The sequence below is a fragment of the Phyllopteryx taeniolatus genome, chromosome 8 (genome assembly GCF_024500385.1).
Source record: "Phyllopteryx taeniolatus isolate TA_2022b chromosome 8, UOR_Ptae_1.2, whole genome shotgun sequence".
Classification (NCBI taxonomy): Eukaryota; Metazoa; Chordata; class Actinopteri; order Syngnathiformes; family Syngnathidae; genus Phyllopteryx; species Phyllopteryx taeniolatus.
The window spans coordinates 9,797,316-9,820,984 of NC_084509.1; the positions used below are offsets into that span (position 1 = coordinate 9,797,316).

Sequence of the window (23,669 nt, forward strand, 5' to 3'; positions counted from 1 at the left end):
ATCGTAAATGATGAAGCTGTGCAATAATTACAACCGCGAACTCTTAACATGTTGGTCATCTGGAGTAAACCACACACCATAAAAGCGGCAAGAACTCACTTGCTTATTCGTTCCTCGCCATGTTTGGGGTCTCTCTCCTTTTCAAAAATTGGTCAAGATGTTAAAAATCAATATGTGTTTACCCCGCTTTAACTGATTTTTAACATTTATCATGATAAGGGAAACATTTGGCAAGTGTGTTCTTAAACTCTTATAGCGTTTGGTGTACTCTCGATGCCCAATAAATATGGATTTGCTATTGTAAATATTGAACAGGTTTATCATTTGCGATTGTCAGCTATGACCATTTTCCAAGCAAATTACAGAGTGCTAACATCAAGAGACCAACCAGCGGGAAAATCCTCCCTGTTACTTCCAGGTAGACTGCTACGCAAGCACTTCCAACCTTGCACCAGGGTGCTGTCATTCTTGCACGCTGCCCCGCAACAAACACCAAGTAAACCAAATGCAGTGTGAAAAGGCCTTTAGAGATTATCCTGACTGGTAATTTGTCTTTTTATTACTTGGATTGGAAGGGGATGAAAAAAAAATCCTCAAATCAGGCTTGATTGCTGGTATGTGACAATGTGTGGTGTACGTGAGATGAGCAGTACACCGCAGAAAAAGATATCGTCACAGTTAATCATGAGTGCGAGCTACAGGTAGCCTCCTAATTGGCTGTCGTTCTGTTTCACGTCACAATCACTGAGTCCGTGGATTGTAAAACCTCGGTGTTGACCACACAAATAAGGCTTTGCCATCGTAGATATTGAACAGGTTCAACATTTACGATCGTTGGCTCCAACTGTATTTTGAGCAGATCGGGAAGGGAGGGAAAAATCACTCTTAACACATCCCACAGCTCATAATAATTGCTCAGTTTAATCTCTCAGAGACATCAGACAATTGGGTCTTTGTTTACTTTGATCAGAAGGGAATAAAAATGCTCAAATTTGGCATGATTGCCGGTATGTGTGGAACCTGCTTTGACTTACAAAACTAATTTCTGTAAGCCTAAAGATTTATTTTTGGGGGAGAAAGTGACTGGTAGGACTATAATACAGAATATGCACATTTTAACCTTATTAACATTCTCCGATGTTAAAAAAAAAAAAAAAATCAACATGATCAGATAGCATCATGTGACTCATGTTCCACACCATACCACAAATAAACATGTTGACACTCCCTTCTATCGAATTTAAAGCTACCTAAACTAACTATCTAAAGGTAGGTACTAAAAGGCAAAGTAACTCAACAATTCAACTAAAAAGCTAACTAAACAATTTAAAGCTTGCTACTAACTGAAAGGCCACTTAAACTATGACAATCTAGCAACTAAACAACTAACTAAAGGTAGCCTCTAACTAAAAGGCTAAATTACTTGCATTTTGTTAGTTGAGTTTTTACTCAGATCATGAAACATTACGCTATGTTTGCAAGCAGCTTATTTGCTTTCATTTACAAAAAAGTTTTAATTCCATTCTGGTTGTACCATTTGCAAGGTGCTAAATTACAGTAGAACCCCACCCCCAACCATTATATAACTATAACCACTACCTAATATGACAGAATACAACCAAACTCAAGTAAAACTACCAGTACTCATCCTTATAAGAGTTTGTAGGTAAATTCCCTGTCTGGTTCTAGCAATATCATCACACTTTGCCTCTTTACATCACAAAAACACCAGATTAAACAACTTTAGTATTTTTTTTTTTTATTTTAGTATTGTTTGACTTCTCAGGGGACATTTTTGGTTGAACACGAAGGTGTATACTTTTAGGGCTTTGGAGGTTACACTGTGTATTTGCATATACTGGCCACTCATGCCAGAGTAGCATCTGCTCCATTTGCACACTGATTGAGGAGTATCTGTAACATTTGCACAACCAACATTGTCCCAGATTATCGCACTACTCGTCACTTTAAACCGCATACACTCCTTGAAGTCTCAGCGCCCTTTGCACAATGGTCATTGCACCGGACTATTGCGATATTAGTCATTCGACCTGCTCTAAGTGCTAGAGGACTCTGCATCTTTTTGCACAATTGTTTTTTGTTTTTTGTCAATGTCTTTATGTCTCCAAAGTGTTCTGTAAATTGACTGTCTGTTGTACTAGAGCGGAGACAAATTCCTTGTGTGTTTTGGACATACTTGGCAAATAAAGATGATTCTGATTCTGATGATCTGATTGTGCTCAAAATGTGCCTGCTTGCAAACGCAAGGGCGGACTAAAAGCCATGTGGTTTAATGGCCTATCCATCAATTATGAGTGGTACAATTACGTGTGTTAGGAGCAATGATGATAGTGAGGAAAATAATGTGCTTAACAAACTCAAGTCTTGTGTTGCTTCTCTTCTTCATCTCCTCTCCAGTGCCACCTCAGATCGCTTCGAAGCCACGGGACCAGATGGCCTACCAGGGGAGGAGCGTCGCCTTCCAGTGCCGCACCACGGGTAACCCCCCGCCTGCCATCTTTTGGCAGAAAGAGGGCAGTCAGGTGAGGAATTTGGATAGTCGCTTGAACGCCAGGTTGACTCCATGCAAAACATTTGTAAACACCTTATTAGAAGAAGACGGAAGGAGGTGCTGTCATCATGTAGTGCGGATGGCAGGAGAGGTGGAGGAGGAAGTACAGCAGGTGTGAAGTGCCTCTCCGGGCCATACCTGAAGACAAACAGTGTCCTCCTTCCACGTGGCAGCTATAAATATACAGCGAGAAGCTGCTTCAAATGTTTTTTGTTTTTTTTGTCTGCCTCAAGCCACCCGAGGAAGTTAGGCTGTTTTGTGGGAGGTGGGGGGTTGCAGAGATTATGTGCAGACTTCTAACCCTGGTCTTCCACTCAAGTCTAAGCCTCTTACAGGAATGACATGCATGGATGGATGGATGGATGGATGGATGGATGGATGTGCAAACACATCTCCGCCATTTTCTGCTCTGGGAAAGGGAAGAAAAGTGTGAAACATCTGTTCGTGGCCACCATGTGGAAAACACCAAAAGAGCCCTTGTTAACCTTTTTTTTATAACACATTTGTTCAAATTGATCCCTCCCTTTTCTCATAGAAAAGGGTAGTAACAGTAACTATATCAGTTTATGGATGTTATTGTCTGCTGAACCTATTTGAATGCTGTTGTTAACCAAAACAGCAACACCTACCGTATTTTGTCAAATAGTGGCCATCTCTCCGTCACTCTAATAGGTGCCTCCCTTTTCCCCATTTAAAAAAAACAACGCGGTAACTGTTTATATCTCAGTCCCAGTATCTGAGCTGAGCTGAACTCTGTTGCCGACCAAAACAAAAAAATACTGTTTGGGTTTGTAACGTGCGGCACGGTGGACGAATGGTTAGAGCGTCTGCCACACAGTTCTGAGGACCGGGTTCAATCCCCGGCCCCGCCTGTGTGGAGTTTGCATGTTCTCCCTGTCCCTGCGTGGGTTTTCTCCGGGCACTCCGGTTTCCTCCCACATCCCAAAAACATGCATGAATTGGAGACTCTAAATGGCCTGTAGGTGTGAATGTGAGTGCGAATAGTTGTTTGTTTATATGTGCCCTGCGATGGCTGGCAACGAGTTCAGGGTGTACCCCGCCTCCTGCCTGATGATAACTGGGATGGGCTCCAGCACGCCCGCAACTCTAGTGAGGAGAAGCAGCTCAGAAAATGGATGGATGGATGGGTGGGTTTGTAACGTGCATTATCGCTACCTAGAGAACGAGAGTGGAACAGCATCCATCAACATGATTATTTTACCTTGCTTATTTGCAATGAGAAGTCATTGTTACCATATTTGGCTGCCTGTCAGTCATGTTGTTGTTGTATGTTTTTTAGATGTTGCTGTTTCCTGGCCAACCGCCATCCCAGTCAGGGCGTTACTCTGTGTCCATGAGAGGGGAGCTGACCATCACTGACGTGCACCCGGAGGACTCGGGCTTCTATATCTGTCAGGCCATCAGTGTGGCAGGCAGCGTGCTAAGCAAGGCCTTGTTGGAGGTGGAGGGAGGTATGTTGAACCAGCTTTCTCATTCAAATACAGACCGTTCCACCATGACGTCACACGTACTTCTGTGTGGCAGAAGCTTTAGCTTTGATCTCCAAAGTCACCATTGGTAAACAAACACTTGGATGTCGTTGGCTTGAACAATGATTTTAGCCTTCTCCGCTACCGACGTAGTCTGATTGTGTGAAGTGTCAGTCGAAAAGATATTACAAGAGGTAAATTGCTTAGAGGCTAAATTGAAGGCCAACCGTAATTTACATTTCAACAGGTAAGATGATTTTAAAAATTCAGACATAGTTAACGTGATCATTTGAGGGAATGGCTAATAACTTGATTTTTCTGTTGCTCGGATTATTGACACAGACGTGCTGTTTTGACGCTGAAATGGATAGCATGCATGAACTAACGTCAGTCAACATGCAAGTCATTATCCATCCATCCATCCATCCATTTTCTGAGCTGCTTCTCCTCACTAGGGGCGCGGGGCTAGTTTTGCTAAATTACTCAAAGACAGCCCAAATGAACATTTGATACATAGTTGTAAGAACATGCCCTCCATAGCGGTCATTGTTATGAAAAGGTCTATTCCAATTTGTCTATGGTAGGACCTTCAGGTCGGATCCCCCCAATCATTCGCCAAGGCCCGGCCAATCACACTTTGTCCCAGGGCGGCACGGCCCGCCTGCACTGCCGTGTCATCGGAGGACCCTCGGTCAAGATTTCATGGGAGAAGGACGGAGACACTATTGAGGGGAACGATGCTCGCCTAACGTTGGTGGAGAACGGCACATTGGAAATAAGAGACATAGAGGTGAGCAACAGCAGAATATACTTAAAAGTGAAAGAAAAAACCAAATGCATCGCCAAAATTAGTCTTTTTCATGAAAAGAACAAATGCGTTCTGTTTCCGGTGTATATGCTTCTCACTTTCTACTATTTGCAAGCTACTAAAAAAAATAACAAAGAAAAGGCCAAATGAATTTTTGAATGAGCTATGATTCTAGACCAAAGTACTGGGGCACCACTGAAGTCTGGTGTATATTATTTTCTTTTTCTTTTACATTCTTCTAATTACATACCACAAAAAGCCAAAGAAAAAGCAAAACCCAGGGCTAAAATAAATATTTTTCATAAATTGTCAAGCTGGACAAAAGAAAACCACTGGAGTCTGATGTGTACCCCCCAAACCCCTGCCCCACCCTCCTCATATTCTTCTTCAAATAACATCATAAAAAGACAAAGATTAACGTAAAACAACTGCAGGGTCGCTACTCGCAACAGTCTAGTAGTAAGTATTGTAATTTTACAAAATTATATCAGGAGGGAATGCTTTGCAGTAATGCTCTTAATGTTGCAAGAGTTGTATAAGATCCGACTGTCTGTGAGACCTTGAAGGTGTCCAATTGTGATTTGTAATTGGACAAGTGAGTCGGGGGGGCAACTGGAAGGAGGATAAAGAGTTTGCCGTGTATCTGCATGATGAAGGTTTGAGGGAAACACTTGTTGGCTAGAATAAGCATTAAGTTTTCACAATAAAAGAGGTTATTGCTCAATCACCGCTCGTCATCGTTTCGTCGTCTATGATGGCGACACATTATGTACTTGTGGTTTTGTTATATTTGAGGAAAGACATTCATATTTTACAAGTGACTGTGCTACCGGTCTAATTTTTAGTAAAAAAAAAAATTAAATCCACATACTTTAGGCACCAGTGCTAGTTTGCTATACCAACCGAAAATCTGTTGATTTGACTAGGCGTCTGTGTTGTTAATGTCAAAACATGTAAGCACGAGATGCTGTACTTGTTTATAGTTGTGGTCAACCTATATTATAGAGCACAAAAGGTGGTGATCTGGGTCACCATGGCAACAACAGATCTTTAATGAAGATCCATCCATCAATCCATTTTCAACACCGCTTATCCTGGGCGCTGGAGCCTCTCCCAGCTGACTTCGGCCAAAAGGCGGACTACACCCTGAACTGGTCGTCAGTCAGTCGCAGGGCACATATAGACACAGACAACCATTCGCACTCACATTCACATCGTCACTGAGTGGGAACTGAACCCACGCTGCCTGCACCAAAGACAGGCCAGTGTACCACTACACCATCAGTGACCTTTAATGAAGATTTCAAGGTCAACTCATTAAAATGTTCAAGTATCCAAATATAGGCTTGAGGTAATAGGAAAACAAGCCTGTCTGACCTTCCTCCTCCTTTTGTCTTTTCCCTCCAGTTCACGTCGTCTTTCATGCTAAATTCCAATTTGGTTCATAACATTAAAAGTGAGTTTCAAAGAGCGATGTCTCTGAGGTGGCACATATCTCTCTCCATTCCAATTAGGTGCTCACGCGGTGTATAATTGTAATAGTAATGAAGGATCCTGTTTGCAAAGATGCTTTGATGAAGGAGCCGGCGCTATCTGTGCCGTAACCCCACCTGGAGGGCGACGAGGCGGGATTTTTTATCCATAATTGGCTTGAGATAGCCGATTAATCATCTAACTGGCTTCTAATCAAGAGGGCTCCTTACTGGCTGCTCTTGCAAACTTAGCATTAAGCTTTGTTCCAGTGCACCACTGAGATGGAGGCAGTAGATCTGCCGTGGCAGTGTGCTCAATGGAACAGAAGAGATGCATTAGTCGTGTCGAGAGGGTGACTAGGGAGTAAGAAAAAAAAGAGTAGAAATGGAGATGACGTGTCAGGGACTAAAAATATTTAGCCCGCCGATGCACCGACGTGCCATCAATATTTCATCAGCGAGTTGAAGTCATCTGAAGATGTTCACCTGCTTGCACGCCGCCAAGGTCAACACTGCGGAGCATGATCTCATTAGGTCTCTGGATCTTTGCAGCAGTGCAGTGCAGTGCGGGGCGGGCGGGCGGGGCAGCACAAATCCTGACGTTAACTGCTGATGTTTTTCCCCATGACACATAAGGTTACTAAGGTTACATTACAAATATAACATTTTAAAAGGTCAGGGTGCAAGGATTTTATGGCGGTCAGTTCATAATCATATTTGCATCGTTAATGTTTTGTAATACATATACGGAATTTCCAACAACTTGTCAACGATATTGTAAATTGGCTCAAAATTAGGTTTTATTGAGCACGCCCGAATGTTACCGATTTTGAAACATCCTGGTTGTAGTTGCTCTGTCCACCGCAATGACTACCGGTAGTGATGTAATGTTTGTCAGTCATTAGCGTGCTTGCACTTCCTCTGAATGGGTAGCTACATTTTGGAATATGAGCAGGATGGGGATTTATATCCACAGGAGCCATCTGAAAGTAGACTTGTGGTCAAACCCTACTGAGCCGATCAGGAGGTCGGACCATGTCTTTGACAGCTGGTCGCGGCTACTTTTAACAGCTGCACAACAGACATTGAAAGGTGCTCACTTCTGTGGGTCAATGCGACGGAGGGCGCTGGAGAAGTGGATACAATATCGCGCATTCATTTTCGCCACCGATGATCTTCGTGGCAGGTTCAATTCAAATGAATGGGAGCAGATGATGAGCATAACCTCAAATTACCCCCCTCTCTTTTTATTTTCACCCACGTCCCCTTTCAGATCATGTTCCTTATTAATGGCCAACAATCCAACGCTTGAAGCGTTCTTCAGAATGATAGTAAGACATCGAAGGGCATAAAGTCACTATGGATGCTTGGCCGCCCTGAGCTTCTAGATGCTAGCAGACACCGTGATGTGGACCAGTCAGAGCCAAGCTGTTTTTCATATAATTGGGGAAGATGAGTTAGCCAATCAGAGCAAAGCCTATTTACATTGTGCATAATAATGAGAAATCCAACTGTTTTAAATGCCGCACCGAAAAGACCAACTAGAATAGTTTGAAAAAGGACATTTTGTTCATATCCAACCCAAATTATCGTGCAAACCCGATAAAAAAAAGGACATCAACAATTATAAAAATTGAAATATTGATAGAAAGGGAGGTAAGAACAACTACTATTTTTTTTCTTTCTTCTTTTTAGGCTGCGCTACAATCCAGTCTTCAAACATTCTGGTATTATGGCCACTTGCAATTCTCAAATTAGTTTTGGATTTTTTTTTAAACTGTGATCACTGACCACAACTACTTTTACAAAAAATATTCATTTTTCTAAATCACAAATTTTGCACCCATAGTGACCAACCCTGCACCCTTCCCCAGTTCAAACATCAACTATTCAAAGGTTTCAGGTCCAGTTTCCCTTGCAATCCTTCTCAATTTAGTTTAGTACTCTATATTATTGCTTGAGGCAGTTGGGATGAATAGTTTGTTTTGACTGCATCCATATTAAAATGGTGAAGAATCCCTAAGGCTACACTGTCAGTGGGGCACCCTCAGGAGAGTCCCAACCCGTAAAATTGTTATAATGAACTTGCCGCTGTCCAGTCGGCTGTTTTATATCTTCAGTATTTTTGTGGACCCCAGAGATTGATGTCCTTTTCCCAATGTGTGTCCTGTGTCGTCCTTGCATATTGACTTTGGCCCAACAGGATGAAGACTCAGGCATCTACACGTGCGTGGCTTCCAGCCCCACAGGGGAGTCGAGCTGGAGCGGGATACTGACTGTCAGAGGTACTCTCACCGTTCTGTTACACATCTTACTGCGTCGCTACGTGGACCTCACTCTCCTCTTCTGAAACAGACGGCCCCGTCTCGTCACCGTCCCGAGTTTCCGAGTTCATCCAGCTGCCGGGACCCCCACAGAAGCCCGTGGTGACCGACGTGACCAGGAACAGCGTCACCCTCACCTGGCAGTCCAATCCGCACGAGGGCGGGGCCGCCGTCACTTCCTACATCATCGAGGCCTTTAGGTACGCTGGGCATCAGTCTGCACTCAATGGTCACTTCATTAGGTACACATTCACCATCTCATGTAGTAGTTCTCAACTGTTGTCACAATGGGTCCCACATTTTCGGAGTGTTGCAAAGTCATGACTCACTCTTATAGGAGTTAAGAACAGTAAAAAAAACTTTTGAAAATATTGATAATAATAACAATAGCCTCTGAAAACACATATACCGATCTGGCCCGCTACATCATTTTATGTGGCTCAAAAAGCAAATCATATGTTTACTTCATGTTTTCTGCTCAAATCTGTACCAATATTGTCAATTGTCTTCACTTTTAATAACGTTGATGATAATAGAAGCATTTTTTTACCAACCTTTTTTTTTTTTAATAATTGAACAGGAGTTGAACAAACTATTTTCTGTGACTTCTGTTTTTAAAACTAGTTATCTGATCTGTCAATGGGTTGTGTATGAGTATTGATATGATGAAGATTATGCATGTATATGTATTCACAGTCATAATGGCCCTCCAAGGGAAACCAGATCTACAATGTCAGCTGTGACAAAAATGAGTTTGCAGCTGATCAAAAATTAGGCCTCACAAAGAGTTTTGGTTGACACTGTCAGCAGGATCATTACTGTACTTAATTTCTTTATCATCATATCATAATAATACTATTAAAGTAACAACTTGACTTTGTATAGCACCCTTCAAAGGACTCAAGGACGCATAACAGTAGGGGGTCTATCATTTCACATTCATATTTTATATTGTAATAAATATGTAGGAAATAGCATTATTTGTGGTGGAAAATGAAAACTGTTTTGTGGTTTGTTTTTTTGGGAGTTTTTTTTTTCAAATAAAGGCCTCACATCTAAAATAAACCCTGATTGATGGATAGACAGAGAGTCAGTCAGTCAAATATTTAAAAAATATATATATTTTTTTTTTGTTATATTACTTCATCATCATTTGCTGGTGTACCTAATATTTTGACCAAGCGATAAAGATGTCTTTTTAGTGGTGTTCCATCCAAACAATGAAATTTTACAAACTTTGGGGGGGTTTCGCTGTTGAGGCTTATCAAGTTGAGTACAGACATTTGGCTTCAGCACTTTCGACACTATTTTCTATCTTAAAAGAAAAGTTCTTCGTTATTATAATGCTCCTCGCACTGTGTCGATGTATGTTTTAATCCGTGACATTATTCCCCCTACTCAATTCTGGCCTCTTCATCTCCACTCATTTATATTTCACCAATAATTCACTGGCGCCCGAGAGCAAGATGGTTCTGTTAACTGACGTCGTGCGACACTTGCTGCGTCAGTGGCGAGAGATCCAAAAGCGGGAGTAGAAGGTTCACTGTGGAAGAAAAGAAATGGGAGACAGTTATTGCAGTGGTCACATTGGCAGCTCGGTCCTGTCCGCGGGCCACGCCAGTGTGGGCAGCTTCACACTCAAAGTCCGCCAATCCACCAAGTTGTTTGTTGGAGACTCACCTCACAACAAGCAGCAGTTTAGCAGATAGTCAAAAATGGTTTAAAAAAGGCTTCATGCTGTTCAATGCCACTCCCACGGTCCTTTACGGTCAAAGTAAACATCGGACAAATTACACATGGTGTATTTAAAACAACCACACAACTTTGCCTTCCTTTAGCTTAATGCTAACACACAATCCAAAATGCTATAGACAGGCTAAACAAAACACCATTGATAATTGCGGTGTTATAACGCTTTAAAAACAGCTATTTGAACACAAACATTACCACGAACATGTAGACAGACAATACAACAATTCTCACAGGCATACAGTATATTCTTTATGCAAAAAGTTTTATCTGTGTAAAACAGCTTACAATCGTTCTTAAAGTCTTCTTCGGGTTTGTCTTCATGACTGTATTATACTGCCCCCCCCCCCCCCCCCCCCCACACTTCAAATGTGGCCAAAGCACACAGAAGGATTAACAATGAATCATAATGCACAAGCTGCTTAATTTTTTTCATTCAATTTATTTTATATTATTACTGTATGTTTTATCAAGTGCAAACTTAGTGTGTGCCCTGCGATTGGCTGGTGACCAGTTCAGGGTGTACCCCGCCTCTCGCCCGAAGATAGCTGGGATAGGCTCCAGCACGCCCACGACCCTAGTGAGGAGAAGCGGTACAGAAAATGGAATGGAATATTCGTGTGCTATTTTGCTGATTGAAAAAAATTTTTTTTTATTGGGTTCTTGATGGGGCGGCACGGTGACTGACTCGTTAGCACATCTGCCTCACAGTTCTAAGGGGTTCTGTGAGGCAGATGGGTTGATGGCATATGATTTCAAATGTCATTGTCACTGTAACTTTCATCCCTTTTATCGTTTTATCAAGATTATATTGTTATCAGCAGATAGTGTGATAAGAACAAGTGAAACAATGTTAAAGCGAGCACACAAAGGGAAGTCTGTTTAAAATGTTGTGCATTTCATTATCAGCATCTGCAAGCATACGCTCGGGTTTACCTTTAGGTGTGACATTATGTCTCATTTTGCCCGACGTCAGCGCATTCGCTCATTTGTTTTGGTAAAGTCACCGTACCGTAAGGCCATTTTGTTTGACGGCTGGATTGATTGTTGTCGCAGCCAATCGGTGGGCAGCACGTGGCAGACGGTGGCAGACCGCGTCAGGCATGAACGGCACACCGTCGTGGGGCTCTTCCCCAACACCGTTTACCTCTTCATCGTCAGAGCGCTCAACTCTTACGGCCTGAGTGACCCCAGTCCCATCTCGGAGCCTGTCAGGACGCAAGGTGAGAACCAAGGCCAAAAGAACCCTTCGCCCATGTTTACAACAAAATCAGCGTTCCCCCACATATCCACCAAAATCACCAGCCACTCATGGTGTCACCCACGTTTACACCAATACCACCTGTCAACCAAAAAAATACCTGTCACCATCGCCCGTGTTGCCCAAAAAAAAACAACAACACAATTCTCCCGTCCATCCACATTCCCCCCAAAACCACCTGTCACCCATGTTTCCACCCAAAAAAAAATCACCCGTAACCCATGTTTCCACCAAAACCACTTTTCACCCACATGACCCCTAATACCACATTTCTCCCATGTATCCACCAAAACCACCTGCCACTCATTTTCACCAAAATCACCTTTCACTCATGTTTCCACCCAAACCACTTTTCATCCACATTTCCACTAAATCCTCCTTTAATTATTCTGGTACCCTTCTCAACTTGAAATGTAACTTTACTTGGTGGAAGCCTGACTTCTGATAATAAACAACTAATTGCTTGTTCAGTGTGTTGCTTTTCTCCCTGGAGTAGTGTTGGATGTCAACTAAAGTTCACTTTTCTTGTTAATTTGCTGCTGTTGAGAACTTGTGAAAATGTGTATTCCAGATGGGAGTCCTCCAGAAATAGGCAAGGACCAAAGACAGTTACAGAGAGAACTTGGCGACGTGTCAGTCTACCTGTCGAAGCCCGCTGTTCTGTCTCCCACCAGTGCCAAGATTTCTTGGACTGTGAGTTGTTCATGGAGCGTGTAAAATGGACACTAATCTTCCCAAAAGCTTCTCCATAATCCGATCACTGAATTTCTACCTCCTCCGCGGCAACTTTCTGCAGGTGGCCCGTCATTCCCGCTACGTTCAGGGTTACCGCGTGTTTTACCGCACCGTCGGCAGCTCCTGGCTGGTCCAGTATGTGGAGGCGACGTCAGACCACAGTGCCATCTTGGCGGATTTGCTTAGCGACACGGAATACGAGGTGAAGATACGGCCTTACTTCAATGAGCTGCAGGGACACGACAGCCTCATGGTGTTGCTGCGCACCCCAGAGGAAGGTAAATGACACCACGGGCAAGAAATCAATTCAGTTCAATTGTATTTATATAGCGCCATATCATAACAGAAGTGGTCTAAGTACACTTTACACATGGCGCACATATAGAACCACTTTCCTCACATACTAAGAGACTAACCGAATCCCGCATGAGCAAGCACTAAGCAATGGAGGCAAGGAAAAACTGCCTCAAAGGGAGAAACCTCGAGCAGAACCAAGAATGAGTCCGCTTGATAATCCCAATGAATAGTTATACCGATACCATTCTTTTCTTATCACTCTGCAGTGTTGAGCGCAGCACCGCAGGCTGTGTCGGTGGTGCAGCTCACCAACAGCTCTAGTATCAGCGTGTCCTGGGAGCCGCCGCCTCATAGTGCTTACAGTGGCGTCATTCGAGAGTACAAGGTGAGGTTTTTTTTATTCTGTTTTCTGACTTTAAAACAAAACTATGTGATCATATGGATCACATTGGATCACCAACTTGTGTGACTACAATCCAGGACCAGCTGTGATAACCCTAACCCTGGTTAGCACATCCGCCTCACACTTCTGAGGACCCGGGTTTAAATCCGGCCTCGCCTGTGTGGAGTTTGCATGTTCTCTCTGTGCCTGCGAGGTCTTTCTTCGGGTACTCCAGTTTCCTGCCACATCCCAAAAACATGCATAGTAGGTTATTTGAATAATCTAAATTGCCCGTGGATGTGAATGTAAGTGCGAGTGTGGCCTGCGATTGGGTGGCGACCAGTTCGGGGTGTGCCCCGCCTTTTGCCCGGAGTCAGCTGGGATGGGCTCAAACACGCCCATGACCCTAGTGAGGATAAGCGGAACAGATAACGGATGGTTGGCTAGATATACGTATATGTGTGTGTGTGTGTGTGTGTGTGCGTGCGTGCATACGTCCGTGTGTGTGTGTATATATATGCAGTCCCCTCCAAAAGTATTGGAAGGGCAAGGTCCGCTAGCTTAATGCTAATGCTAACACATAATGGGAAACGTATATATATATATAACCCTTTAAGCAACTGGAATTTGAACAGAAATGGTGCAGCAACACATTTACACATACAATACATCAGTACTTACAGTTATATAGTCTTTATCCTCTGCAACAAGCTGAGAGGAGCTAAGAAGTCTATACTGTACATACTTTCATGTACAGTATATTTGACTCTCTGTCTTATACTGCCCCCAGCTGGCTAAGGTGGGCAGCAGCACAATGACCTTTCAATTGATGCAAACCTGTTTATTTATTTTTACTTCTATTCTATTGTGTCATTACTGGATGTTCTTATAAAGCACATTATTATAGAGTGGTATTTTTTTTCCAAAAAACAAAGGAATGCATTGCAAAATGTGTTGTCGTTTTTTGGGGAGGTTGGAATGGATTAATGGCATTTCCATTCATTTCAATGGGGAAAGATGATTTGAGATATGAGTGATTTGAGTTATGAGTGTGGCCATGAGTGTGGAATAAATTGAACTCATATCTCACAGAAATGTCAAACTCCTCTAGCAAATTTACACCTTAAAATAAATGGCTTAGATTTTGAAAAAAAAAAAAATGTGCGGGTAAATATACATGTGGCGAAGACTCTCCATGACTTCCACTAACTAACAGGGCTAAACTTAGCTCCTCCCTGACATACAAAGATATTAGTCTCTTCGTCAAGCTGTATTGCTTAGACCTACTTCCTTGACGCCAATTACTACTTTCCTATTAGCCAGGGCTGCGGCTTTAGAAAGAGCACAAAAAAACGCGACAAACTGAAATGGGGAATAGTGAACCATGATTAGGCATGGGTTCAGTGTACATCATTTTATTGTTTGCATTTCATATAGCAGCTGATCCAAGGGCGAGCTTTGATGCTCCTGACCTTGACGAGGACACATTTTCCTGGACTTCTTTAAATCCTCGGTCTATAATTCTGGACCAGCCAGAACACTCGTCATAAGTTGTATTAGTGCAAACGTCAGTGCTAACATTGCTGTTCACAGTAACAGTCTTTCAATGGTTAAATGACTTATTCGCGTTTAGCGTGTGCGTTGACAGGATTGGCTTTGGAGCTTGTTATTGTCACAGTTTATTTTGCTGTCCAGTACATATTATATAACCAACTTCACCAACTTGGTCAGCTTGTTGACATTTGTGCCCCTGTCTGGTTGCATTCATCACAGTGATGCTGTAAGGGGAAGTGCAGTAATTCTTTACTGCAACATTAAAGTCATTGGCGGCAGCTGTGTGCAGCAAGACAAAAATTGATCAAACTGTTCTTTTTAATCCACCTTCGCTCTATATCTATACATTTGCATTATACAATTAGTGATTACTCACGACCTCTTATCTGCTGCCAGTACGTGCTGTTGTCATCACGTTCTCAGTTCCACTGTGCCTGTCATCTTCTCTCAGCGCACTGATAAAAAGGCAGCATCCTGATTATCTAATCTCTCCCAGTGTGAGTGCCATGCTGATGACTCAGACTTCAGGACTCATTTAGGGGGTAAAAAAAGAAAGGAAAAAAAACATTGAAACAGAGCAAAGACTTGTATTGTTTGGATTCAGTGTGCTGTGTGTGATATAAAAATGAGAAGAAGTGCGATTGTGATCAGCCTCAGGCGAGGATCACTTTTAATCCCCTTAAACCACGGGCCATGCTTTCTCCAACACTCCCTCTGCCTTAAAAGTGGACTCTAAATATTGATTCGGGTGTAACTTTTCATGACATTTAACAAACCCCCAAACTAATGTATATTTTCTTTATTTTATGCATTCACGACAGTAACATCAAAACAAGCAGTGTGCTTATTAGTTGTGCTAGTGCTGTCCCAGGCACAATTCTCAAACCACTTTCCAAAAAGAACAATTGTTTTTTTTTGTTTTTTAACTAATGAAATGGATAAATGAACATTATCTCTTATAGTTTTATTGAAGACTCTTGACGGCATATTAAAATGGTAAGGAGGGGAGAGGGAGGAGGGCAGGTTTTTGTTTTGAATAAAATTACAGTACATACTCTGTCATTATACTTTATAAAACTAGTTTATTTATTTTCTTTCCCTTTTGTTATGTTTTATACAATACAGTGCTGTTTTTCTTCATTAAAAACAAAAAACTTACGGTTGATATACAAGTAAATTGAGTTACAAACTTAGAACAAATTAAACTCATAAGTCAAGGTACCACTGTATACAGTCATGACTAAAAACATATTTTGAGACATGACTGTATTGTCTATTGTCTATTGTAAATATATTTGTCTAAAAAAAAATAAAAATCCTCATTATTCTGGCATTTAGCAAATATAAATAAGAATGGTCACGCTAACTCACGGTGGCCGACTGGTTAGAGCGTTAGCCTCACAGTTCTGAGGACCCGGGTTCAATCCCCGGGCCCGCCTCTGTGGAGTTTGCATGTTCTCCCCGTGCCTGCGTGGGTTTTCTCCGGGCACTCCGGTTTCCTCCCACATCCCAAAAACATGCATTAATTGGAGACTCTAAATTGCCCATAGGCATGACTGTGAGTGCGAATGGTTGTTTGTTTGTATGTGCCCTGCGATTGGCTGGCAACCAGTTCAGGGTGTACCCCGCCTCCTGCCTGATGACAGCTGGGATAGGCTCCAGCACACCCGCGACCCTATTGAGGAGAAGCGGCTCAGAAAATGGATGGATGGATGCTAACTGTCCTAAAACAGGAAAAGTTTAGTTTGAGATCATGTCAGACATTCAGGGGAAAAAAAGCCTGTCTTTTCATATAGTCATGGTTTAAAATATTGGCACTCCTGGGGTGCCAATATTTTTAGCCATAACTGAATACTTTTTATGACATTTATCTTTGGTGGTATGAGATTTTTCTCATGTGAAATATGTGCCTTGGCTCAATAAACGGTGGGAAACACAACAACAAAGCTCGTATGTTGTGTTTAGGTGTGGTGTGTGAGTAGCAGCTTGGACGAGGAGAAGCACATCAACCGAACAGTGGACGGAGCCGTTGTGTCAATCCTGCTCAACGGCCTGCTCCCCGATGTGCGCTACACCGTCACCGTGGCCGCCGTCACCGGCCTGGGCATTGGTGCTCCCAGCTCGCCGGTCCACCTCGTCCTCAGTGAGTCCAGTGCATGGTGACGTGATCCGTAGCCTGAGGGCCTCAGCTATAAACCCTATCATACTGTCATTTTATGATCCATTCTTTGTACTCATAGATTCACATTTATTTATTTATTTATTTCCATTTTTTCTAGCTATTTATTTAATTTCTAGATAGTTATAACATATTTATTGACATTTTGTTATCATGATTTCTACCTGTTTAATGAATTTTACTGTACCCTTATTCTTTATTTTTAATATTTCCATTTATTGATCTACTTCATTTATAAATATAATATAATTTATGAATTATTAATTTAATGTATCATCCATCCAACAATCCATTTTCTGAGCCGCTTCTCCTCAATAGGGTCGCGGGCGTGCTGGAGCCTATCCCAGCTGTCATCGGGCAGGAGGCGGGGTACACCCCGAACTGGTTGCCAGCCAATCGCAGGGCACATACAAACAAACAACCAACCATTCGCACGCACAGTCACACCTACGGGCAATTTAGAGTCTTCAATTAATGCATGTTTTTGGGATGTGGGAGGAAACCGGAGTGCCCGGAGAAAACCCACGCAGGCACGGGGAGAACATGCAAACTCCACACAGGCGGGGTCGGGGATTGAACCCGGGTCCTCAGAACTGTGAGGCTGACGCTCTAACCAGTCGGCCACCGTGCCGCCCTAATGTATCATTATTATTTATTTTATTTTGACCATCTATTTATCATTACTTTTGCTCTATTTATCTTTTTTTTATTTTTGTTCTGTTCGGCTGTTAGGTCAAGCAGAATGGAGGATATGTATCCGTTTTATGCCGGAACAGTTTTACTGTGTCACAGTGGAGTTTTTAAGCTTCCGCTGTGGTTTCTTAGTATTATAATTGAAGTTTATTGAGAATCAGAGTCGAACAGAACAAAGTTTCTTGAGGCGAGTGAGAAACGAAGACAAAAGACAAAGCACTAATTGTAAACAGGATGAGAAAAGTAAGTCATTACATTATCTACACCAATGAAACATTAAATATGAGTGTTGCGAGGGAAGCACAGGACAAGCTAGAACAAGCTAGGACAAGGACAGGAGAAGAAGCATGCAGGACAAGGGTCCCGATCAATCGAGGGGCGGGATCGGACCCAGGGGTCCACCCGAGAGCAGCCCGGTGGACGGGACACGTCCCACACCGAGGGACCCAGGGGTGTCCGCCGGCCCCACTGAGGAGCCCCGACAACTGGCCACCCGGTGGGGGCCGCAGGGACCCAATGCCCCCACACCCATGAATTTATTATATATTTTATTTATTGATTCCCCATTTATTTGATTATTAGTCTAGATATTGATTACACTTTTTTTAACGTTTTTATTACTTCCATGTATTTATCTTTGTATTTTTATCATGTTTACTTTTTTATTATTTATGTATGTTTATTATCAATATTTATTTATTTTATCATTTTTTAAATAAATTTTTATTATTCTTAGTAGGCGGCACGGTGATCGACTGGTTAGAGCGTCTGCCTCACAGTTCTGAGGACCGGGGTTCAATCCCCGGCTCCGCGTGTGTGGAGTTTGCATGTTCTCCCCGTGCCTGCGTGGGTTTTATCCGGGCACTCCGGTTTCCTCCCACATCCCAAAAACATGCACGTTAATTGAAAACTCTGAATTGCCCGTAGGTGTGAATGTGAGTGCGAATGGTTCTTTGTTTATATGTGCCCTGCGATTGGCTGGCAACCAGTTCGGGGTGTACCCCGCCTCCTGCCCGATGATAGCTGGGATAGGCTCCAGCACACCCGCGACCCTAGTGAGGAGAAGCGCCTCGGAAAATGGATGGATGGATGGATGGATGGATAGTCTTAGTATTTTTGTTGGTCCACACAGGTAATTTATTTAATCATTACTTAACTATTTATTTTAATTAGCACTCTTCAAAATACATTTATATGTATTATCATGAGTTTTTTTGTCCAGGGCCTCAACTTTAACTCTCTGCTCATCCCTCAGCTCCACTAGGGAGCTACACCTCCACACCCGTGAGGAAAGGTGGGAGAGGCGACGTGAGCATCTCGGAGCAGATCACCGTGGTTGTGCGGCAGCCTGCCTTCATCGCCGGGCTGGGCATGGCAGCCTGGCTGGCTCTGATGGGCCTCAGCGGTTGGTTCTACTGCCGCCACCGCCGCAGGAAGCAGTTGGGCCACTACACCACGTCCTTCGCATATACGCCGGCAGGTGAGCGATGAAAAAGCGGACGCTAAAGGCTGCATTTACAAGGCACGTCCAAGGGCCCCATTCCGATTTAATGCCTACACAGTGGGCCCGTGCTATTCACAGGGGTGAACTAAGCTCTTATGTGAATAGCAAAAATTTGCAGGTATTGGGTGCCCCCCCTCTAAAAATCTCATATTTCATGCACTGCAACAAAACTACACAGTAAGCAAATAGACTTCGCTACTGTTGTTGTTATTTGGTAGCTAACTTGAGCAAAAGAATAGACAGCAGATTCCAGCTGCTCTATTGCTAAAAGCTAGATACTTGGGCTAAAAACATCGAAAACAATTTCTCCTACCTGTGAAAGGGAATTCCACGCAATCTGTCATCAATTGTTTGACGATATGGGCAACCCCAAGCAGTACAGTGATTCGGCATCATTGCTGAAAGTCTTGACAAATGACTGTTGCAAGGTGGCTGGCACCTTGATGTACAGTATGATCCAGTGTCTAGGAAATGTGGCTATGATCCAGCTCTGGGTGCAGGGTAATGGTCCGATGTCTTGTATTGAAGAGGCGCTACTCCACATGTACACAATTTGTACAACTTTTAACAGGAGTCTATGCCTAAAGATTTGTGCGCGCTAGACCAAAAATACATCACAAAATTAGACAACAGATGAAATAACTTTTCTCATCATTAACTACTGTATATATTTATTCTGCTCATTGTTAAATACAGTAGATATACATATATGTTTTTTTTTAAATCATGTTTTCTTACACGTGTGGGAATTATCAGTAGATTTTGTCGAGTAGTGAGCGTATGAGTGAAAAGATGCATGCGTGGGTTTTGAAAGGTATAAACAGATCCTAAAGATAAGACACAATCAAACCAAGGACGAAGCATGTGAAGTGCAGGCCGGATGTGCTCTGTCTCGAAGCCGGGGGAAGAAGAGAAGACAAAAGAGAATAAATGCATTTTAGCCATCCCTTAAAAGACCCAGCGTCTCCTGGAGACCGCAGGTGTCCCGAATACTCAACAGTAGAAACACGCAGGCCCAGACATGTCAGCCTATGTGAATCTCAGGGGCTATGACGCCATAAATACCAATTACAACTTTCCTATTAGCCATTTTACAAACCGCAATGCCAGTGAAGTGGGGATTTTGTGTTAAACATAAATAAAAACAGAATACAATGATTTGCAAGTGCTTTTCGACATTTATTCAATTCAATACACTACAAAGACAAGATATTTAATATTCAAACTGATACATTTCGTTGTTTTATTGTAGATGGTTAAAGTTTCCACTGGTGCTATGTCATGGTCCCCTTCGAGTTAGAAGGAAGTGCTTTTACCTCCTTTCCCGAATGCGGATATAGGTTGTGCATATACTGGATTGGGCCATTTGTGAACAAAAAAAGTCAGAATTGTGTCACTTATACCATGCAGTGAACTCTGGTTAAACCTGTATAATGTGACACTTTTCATCTCGGGTGTAGGGGTGTTGTTCAAAGTGAAAAGGATTACCGTGACTTCAAGTGTCACTTCTGATAGATGAAAAAAGCTAGCTTGACACATTTTCTTCAAAACTTGTGGAAAGGTTATTAGACCTTGTGGGATGTGCTCAAAGTTCAGTGTTATTGTCAGCTGATTCAAGTGTATTTATCCCTATGAGGTAGCAAGAACCAATACTGAAGCAACCTGTGAAAACTTTCCTTTAGAAGATGCCTTCTGGTACATGAACTCATCTGTTTGATGTTCAGAAAGAGACTGACTTTTGAAACTACCTGTATGCTTCTTTTGTGAATCTGACAACCAAAACCAAGAAAACCAATTGTTTTCATCATCATTGTTTTCTTGCAGTAATATCACTGGATTATATTGTTTTAGTTTTATTTATAACAGCTATAACTCTGTACCGTTTCTCAAACTTTCACAGACTCAAACAAATGCTCTTTCCTCCCCAGACCGAAACGAAAGTACGTCCCTCACTACATCCATCAACCTTCTCTTTGGTCTTCCTCGAGCTCTCTTGCCTGGCAGCTCCATCCTCATCACCCTTCTACCAATATACTCACTATCTCTCCTTTGGACGTGTCGAAACCATCGAAGTCTGCTCTCTCTAACTTTGTCTCCAAAACATCTAACCTTAGCTATGCCTCTGGTGAGCTCACTTCTAATCCTATCCAACCAGGTCACTCCTAGAGAGAACCTCAACATCTTCATTCACCTTCAGCTCTGCTTCCTGTTGTCTCTTCAGTGCCACTATCTCTTATCCTACATCATGGCTGGCCTCACCATTGTTTTATAAACTTTGCCTTTCATCCTAGCAGAGCCTCTTCTGTCACATAACACACCTGACACCTTCCAACCGGCTTGGACTCGTTTCTTCACTTATTTACCACACTCACACACTTTCCTGTACTTTTGACGTTCCACCACCAAGTCTTTTTCTCCCCTTTCCAAGTACCACCAAGTACTCTCATGCCTGTCTCTCTCATCACCTTGGCTGTAGTGGTCCAGTCTTCTGGAACCTCCTAATGTCCACCAAGAGCCTGTCTAACCTCGTCCCGAAAAGAGGGACAACACTCTTCCTTTCTCAACTTTCACCACATGGTTCTCTGCTCTGCCTTTGTCTTCTTAATCTTCCTCCCCACCACCAGAGTCATTTTACACACCACCATCCTATGCTGTCTAGCCAAACTCTCCCCTACCACTACCTTACAGTCAGTAACCTCCTTCAGATTACATCGTCTGCACAAGATGTAATCCACCTGCATGCTTCTACCTTCACTCTTGTAGGTCACCCTATGTCCCTGCCTCTTCTTGAAGAAAGTGTTCATTACAGCCATTTCCATCATTTTTGCAAAGTCTACCACCATCTGTCCCTCCAAGTTCCTTTCCTGGATGCCGAACTTACCCATCACTACTTCTTCACCCCTGTTTGCTTGACCAACATGTTCATTACAATCTGCACCAATCACGACTCTCTCTCTGTCTTGGATGCCCAGAACTACTTCGTCTAGCTCCTTCCAGAATTTCTTTCACCTGTAGGTCTCATCCTACCTGTGGGGCATACCCACTGATCACATTATACATAACACACTCAACATCAAGTTTCAGCCTCATCACTCGATCTGATACTCTTTCCACCTCCAAGATATTCTTAGCCAACTCTTGCTTTAAAATAACCCCTACTCCATTTCTCTTCCCATCTACACCATGGTAAAATAAATTGAACCCTTCCCCTAAACTTGTAGCCTTACTGCCTTCCCACCTGCTCTCCTGGACACACAATATATCAACCTTTCTCCTAATCATCATGTCAACCAACTCCCGAGCTTTTCCTGTCATAGTCCCAACATTCAACGTTGTTTCAATCGGCGCCCTGTAGATTAACGGCGCCGGTAGCGGAAGTTGTTAACCTGGGCCACGTCCGATCTGGTATGGAATTCTTGGGATGAATGCTCATATTTGTTTGACAAAATTTTAAGCCGGATACACTTCCTTGTGCAACCCTCCGTCTGGATTTAATTCTGTTGAAATTATTATTTTCAAAGCCTGTCTTTTTTATAATTGTTTCTAACTTCATGTTCTCTAAACAATATTGATGCATCACACTTTGTTTTATTCCTTTAGTTGGCTTCGCTCACGGTGAAGGATCAGGATTCATCAATGGAGGGTAAAGTGACAAATATACTTTAATTCTGAGGATTTTTGTCATGGTCTTCCTGTCAGATACAGTTGCATCTCAATAAATGACACACAACACAGAGTGAAATATTTCATGATTTTATTTGTATCATTTTAGTGATTACAGTTTACACATAACGATAATCCAAAATTCACCATTTCAATAAATTATCTCATACGAAATAATCAAAATAATTTTATTTTATTTTTTTAGAAATTAGGTAGGAACTTGCTTTTCTGAAAATATTTTTATTTGTGTTTAATTAATCTGTATAATATGAGTTTCACTTTTTGATTGAACTACTGTACGACAATAAAATAACTTTTCCACCCTATTCAAATTCGTTTAGATGCACCTGTACTCTTTAGTTTAAACCCATCCATCCATCCTTTTTCTGAGCCGCTTCTCCTCACTAGGGCCGTGGGCGTGCTGGAGCCTATCCCAGCTATCATCGGGCAGGAGGCGGGGTACACCCTGAACTGGTTGCCAGCCAATCGCAGGGCACATACAAACAAACAACCATTCGCACTCACATTCACACCTACAGGCAATTTAGAGTTGTCAATTACCCTAGCATGCATGTTTTTGGGATGTGGGAGGAAACCGGAGTACCCGGAGAAAACCCACGCAGGCACAGGGAGAACATGCAAACTACACACAGGCGGGGCCGGGGATTGAACCCCGGTCCTCAGAACTCTGAGGCAGACGCTCTAACCAGTCGGCTACCGTGCCGCCTAGTTTAAACCCATCACATCTAATTTTGCCTTTGTAATGATCCTAAATTACAACCGCAATAATAAACACTGCATTATCTTGATGAGGTTGCATTTATGGATTTTGCATTTTTTTTGTCCAGGCCAGGCATACTGGGATCAAACATGGGCAACTTCCCCTGGTTGGCTGACTCGTGGCCCACTCCCAACTTAATCCACAACAGCAATGATTCCATCAACTGCTGCTCCGGCAAACTAGACTCTGAGAAATATTACAACGG

The 23,669-nt window shown here is 42.6% G+C and overlaps 1 protein-coding gene across 2 annotated transcripts in view; it reads left to right on the plus strand.

Annotated features, from left to right (window-relative positions):
• The window catches only part of zgc:77784 (uncharacterized protein LOC402947 homolog), a 75,739-nt gene that overhangs the window by 44,763 nt on the left and 7,307 nt on the right, over nucleotides 1-23,669 (plus strand). For both annotated transcript variants that reach the window (XM_061782579.1, XM_061782580.1), the window contains exons 6-18: nucleotides 2,419-2,543; nucleotides 3,873-4,044; nucleotides 4,647-4,852; nucleotides 8,546-8,627; nucleotides 8,698-8,866; nucleotides 11,472-11,638; nucleotides 12,248-12,369; nucleotides 12,473-12,689; nucleotides 12,975-13,093; nucleotides 16,610-16,787; nucleotides 18,772-18,996; nucleotides 22,621-22,663; nucleotides 23,532-23,668. In XM_061782579.1, the coding sequence (XP_061638563.1) occupies nucleotides 2,419-2,543; nucleotides 3,873-4,044; nucleotides 4,647-4,852; nucleotides 8,546-8,627; nucleotides 8,698-8,866; nucleotides 11,472-11,638; nucleotides 12,248-12,369; nucleotides 12,473-12,689; nucleotides 12,975-13,093; nucleotides 16,610-16,787; nucleotides 18,772-18,996; nucleotides 22,621-22,663; nucleotides 23,532-23,668 (1,962 nt within the window). The remainder of the gene's footprint in view (nucleotides 1-2,418; nucleotides 2,544-3,872; nucleotides 4,045-4,646; nucleotides 4,853-8,545; nucleotides 8,628-8,697; nucleotides 8,867-11,471; nucleotides 11,639-12,247; nucleotides 12,370-12,472; nucleotides 12,690-12,974; nucleotides 13,094-16,609; nucleotides 16,788-18,771; nucleotides 18,997-22,620; nucleotides 22,664-23,531; nucleotide 23,669) is intronic.